This window comes from Lactuca saligna, chromosome 8, assembly GCF_052625555.1.
Source record: "Lactuca saligna cultivar CGN05327 chromosome 8, ASM5262555v1, whole genome shotgun sequence".
In the NCBI taxonomy this organism is placed as follows: Eukaryota; Viridiplantae; Streptophyta; class Magnoliopsida; order Asterales; family Asteraceae; genus Lactuca; species Lactuca saligna.
Genome location: NC_136424.1, coordinates 250,159,959 through 250,163,563, shown reverse-complemented (window position 1 = coordinate 250,163,563; position 3,605 = coordinate 250,159,959). Strand labels below are relative to the sequence as shown.

The following is a 3,605-nucleotide window of genomic DNA, read 5'->3' as shown; positions in this document are numbered from 1 at the left end:
AATACTATAAAGGATTAGTATTTAGTAATGATATAAGTGTGACAATATATCTAGATATAAGACATCATGAGGTGCAATTGTAAGATTTTTTTTTGCCACATTTCGGCCGGATCCGAATCCGAAACTAATATATTTTTTTTTTTTTAATTTCTTTTTAAAATTTTAGTTTTCTATTGATTTTATTAAAATAATGAACATGTAGTTTTACGTTCTAGTATTACTTGAAAGAAAATAAAAAATAAATAACGATACCATTTTGTCTGGTTATACTACATCAGGTGAGATGTATTCTGACTCGATCAATTCGAGGCCATCATCTTGATTTCATGTTGAGGTGCTATCTAGGTGTTTGTTAAAAGTCCCAAGTGAAAATTTCAGTTATTTCAACCAATTACCGTTACCCAACTTGAACCATGGACTGGAGACGACGACTCGCCAATCTAAGCAGAGGAGTGAGTTGGATCGTGGCAATAGGATCCCTCTTAGTTGGTACATTCTCTATTTTGATGATGGTTAGAAGAGGTAGAATCTCAAATCTTTATGATGCTCAATCGAGTTCTTGTCAGTTTCCAGCAATCTACAACTTTGGTGATTCGAATTCGGATACTGGAGCTGTGTCCGCTGTATTTGGCCGCGTTCATCCTCCTTTTGGGATGACCTATTTTCATAAACCTTCTGGCAGGTACTCCGATGGGCGTCTAATCATCGATTTCTTAGGTAAATTTATTGAAATTTTTTACTTAAATGGTTAAATTTTAGATCTTTCTCAATACTTGGAATCGATTTTGATTTACTTTGTTTGATCTTCATCTGGGGTTGATTTCGAAGCTTTGGTTGAATCTTGAGTTGACTCTTTAAGAAATTGATCAACGTTTCACATAATATCTAATTAACAAATACGCCCTCTATTTGACCAAATTTTCCGATACCGGAAAAAGTTTAGTATGAATTGGGCATTATAGTTTCTACTTTAAAGTTGGATACTAAATAAGAATCTGAGTTAATTTATATTATTTTGTTTAATCTCTATGTGGGGTTGATATAAAGATTCATTTTTTTAAAAGTTATGGTTAGATTTTGAGTAATCAAACTTTTCATAAAGATATTCAAAGGCTTGAATTATGTTTCTATATGTGGATATCTGCAGCTGAACGATTAGGTTTACCATACTTAAGTGCATATTTGGACTCCATCGGAACAAATTTTAAACACGGGGCTAATTTTGCTGCGAGTGGGTGCACCATTCAGCCTGCGGATGCTCTCATGCTGAACCGGACTTTTAACCCTCTCACTCTTAATGTACAACTTTCACAGTTTGAACAATTCAAAGATAGATCTACCGATTTGTATCGTGAAGGTAAAATATTTATCTGTCACTGTCACTGTCATTGTCACTGTTATAATGTTAATTCATTTTAGGGTCTGACAGTAAAGATGGTTTTCCACGGCCCGAGGATTATAAGCGAGCCCTTTACACATTTGACATAGGACAAAATGATCTTCATGCTGGGATTACATCAATGAAGGAAGAGCAAGTGAAGACATATATCCCTACCATAATCAATGAGTTTGCTTCGGTCATAGAGGTATGGATAGAGGGTTAATTTGGTTATTTTTTGTTGATAATAGGCTAAACGGGTAAATTTTATAATTGCTTTGACACTCTACAATCAAAAAATCATGATTATAGTAAGTCTATGTGTTGTTGTTATTATAGAAACTTTATCAACAAGGAGCAAGAACATTTTGGATTCACAATACGGGTCCAATCGGATGCCTACCGTTTTTTGTGAAAAACTATCCACCAACTCCCGAAAACACGGACCAAATCGGATGTGTAAGGTCATACAATAATGTAGCACAAGAATTCAACAAAAATCTCAAAGATAAAGTTTCACAACTCCAAAAACAACTTCAAGAAACATCGTTCGTGTATGTTGACATGTATTCGGTCAAATACTCTCTCATAAGTCATGCAAAGAAACATGGTAAGCAAAATTTTCCTACTTTTAGTGGAACCGGTCAAGGTCCTTTCTGGCCTTGGATAAATCCAAGACCGGTAAGGACCTTACCAGATAGTGGGTCAGACCAGTCCTGATCCACTATCTTTTTACCATTTTACCGTTTTGTATAGGCATAAAAGGGTAATATTTTTGCAGGCTTTACGGATCCTCTAGGGCAATGCATAGGGCAAGATGGGGATTTTAGTAGAGGTTGTGCGAACCCGTTAGAATATATTAGTTGGGATGGAGTACATTATACAGAAGCAGCTAATAAATGGATTGCTAATCGTCTTCAAGATGGCTCCTTTTGTGCTCCAAAGCTTCCCCTCATGAAAGCATGTGAAGCCTTTTTGGGGTCCTAATACTCATTGTCTTTGATTCTTTGGCCATGGGATTTTAGATTGTATATTGAAATTGGTTTTATGATAGTTTAAAAATAGTTATGGTGACGTTTTTTTTTGGAGAGAAGTAGCTGGATATATAGCATTAATGTACTTTGTCCTCTTTTTTTTAAGTAGTGATTTTGTATATTGAACTATAATAGAAGACTTTTTTTTGAAAAAATAAAATAAATAGAAATGTTAACGACTCTGCTGGGGATCGAACCCAGAATCTCTGGTTCCGTAGACCAGCGCCTTATCCATTGGGCCACAGAGTCATTTTTGATTTTTACAGCGATTTACCATATATATATAAATATTAATATACAAATATATAAATAAATTACCTTTGTTTTGGTTTGGTATGATACGCTTCAACCTTCGAGCTCCAACTCAATTAATCCGTTTCACAATTTCACCACACAGCAGTTAGGCCAACCGTTGGGTTGGTTTAATTAAAATTTTTAACTACCATCATTGTAATAAATTCCCATCCATGGAAAAAGTTGGTATTCTCATCATCATCTATCGCCCAATGAATTCTTGATTTTTGTTTAAGATCAAGACTAATTAATTTTTCGAGTTTAGCGATTTTTTTTTTGAAGTCATCAAGCCTTTCTGCTTTCTAGATGAGTTGTACTTTCGGAACCAACTAAAATAAAAGAATTAGTGGTGGCTGGAAATGGTTATTTAAAACAGCTTACGCGTATTTATAAAAATACCTATTAGATTTTCCGGTGTTAAAACGGAATTCTATAAAATAATATTTGGATTAGTAGGGGTTTAAAGATAAAAATGGCTTTGGTTAAGTTGAAAAGTCAGATTTTTTTTTTTTTTTTTTTTTAGAACCGGCAAATTTTATTATCGGGCTACTACCCAGCAAGTTGCTAGGCAGGCCATGAAAGAAAAGTTACAATTTAGTTTGAATTACAATCAATTCAAAGGGCAAATACACTAATCAGCCCAACTAAAACAATAATTTACTCTCCTGTGTCTAAACCAAGTGAATACGATGGACTTAACCCTATCAATAATCCGGAAATGGGAAGTTCATTTGTTTTTTAATACACCTTCACATCTTGTTTTCCATAATATCCACATTTGTCACACCCCCAAACCAAGGATGGCGGAAACGTCCGGGGGTGGAGGACTTCATGTATAGTATCATAACCACAATTGCAATAGTAATTTAAGCAAACACAACCAACATATATATAATTGA

At 34.5% G+C, this 3,605-nt stretch overlaps 1 protein-coding gene and 1 non-coding gene across 3 annotated transcripts; one reads left to right on the top strand and one right to left on the bottom strand.

The window, feature by feature from the left end:
* Positions 1–242: 242 nt before the first annotated feature.
* LOC145012769 (GDSL esterase/lipase At3g27950-like) lies at positions 243–2,675 on the top strand. 2 transcript variants are annotated; one of them, XM_078971560.1, is made up of 5 exons: positions 243–717; positions 1,148–1,357; positions 1,435–1,586; positions 1,718–1,988; positions 2,160–2,675. In XM_078971560.1, the coding sequence occupies exons 1-5, from the start codon at positions 414–416 to the stop codon at positions 2,363–2,365; spliced, it is 1,143 nt and encodes a 380-aa protein (XP_078827686.1). In that variant the 5' UTR covers positions 243–413; the 3' UTR covers positions 2,366–2,675. The 2 variants fall into 2 exon arrangements, with proteins under 2 accessions (XP_078827686.1, XP_078827685.1); XM_078971559.1 differs by having other exon boundaries at positions 244–717; positions 1,420–1,586.
* On the bottom strand, positions 2,589–2,661 carry TRNAR-ACG (transfer RNA arginine (anticodon ACG)). The gene has a single exon. It is a non-coding gene; the product is annotated as a tRNA-Arg (tRNA).
* Positions 2,676–3,605: the final 930 nt, after the last annotated feature.

Excerpts from the sequence above, each read along its gene's own strand:
- LOC145012769 (XM_078971559.1), top strand. The coding sequence starts at position 414 with ATGGACTGGAGACGACGACTCGCCAATCTAAGCAGAGGAGTGAGTTGG. Across the intron at positions 1,358-1,419 it reads TACCGATTTGTATCGTGAAG|GGTCTGACAGTAAAGATGGT; the intron begins GTAAAATATTTA and ends AATTCATTTTAG. Across the intron at positions 1,587-1,717 it reads AGTTTGCTTCGGTCATAGAG|AAACTTTATCAACAAGGAGC; the intron begins GTATGGATAGAG and ends TTGTTATTATAG.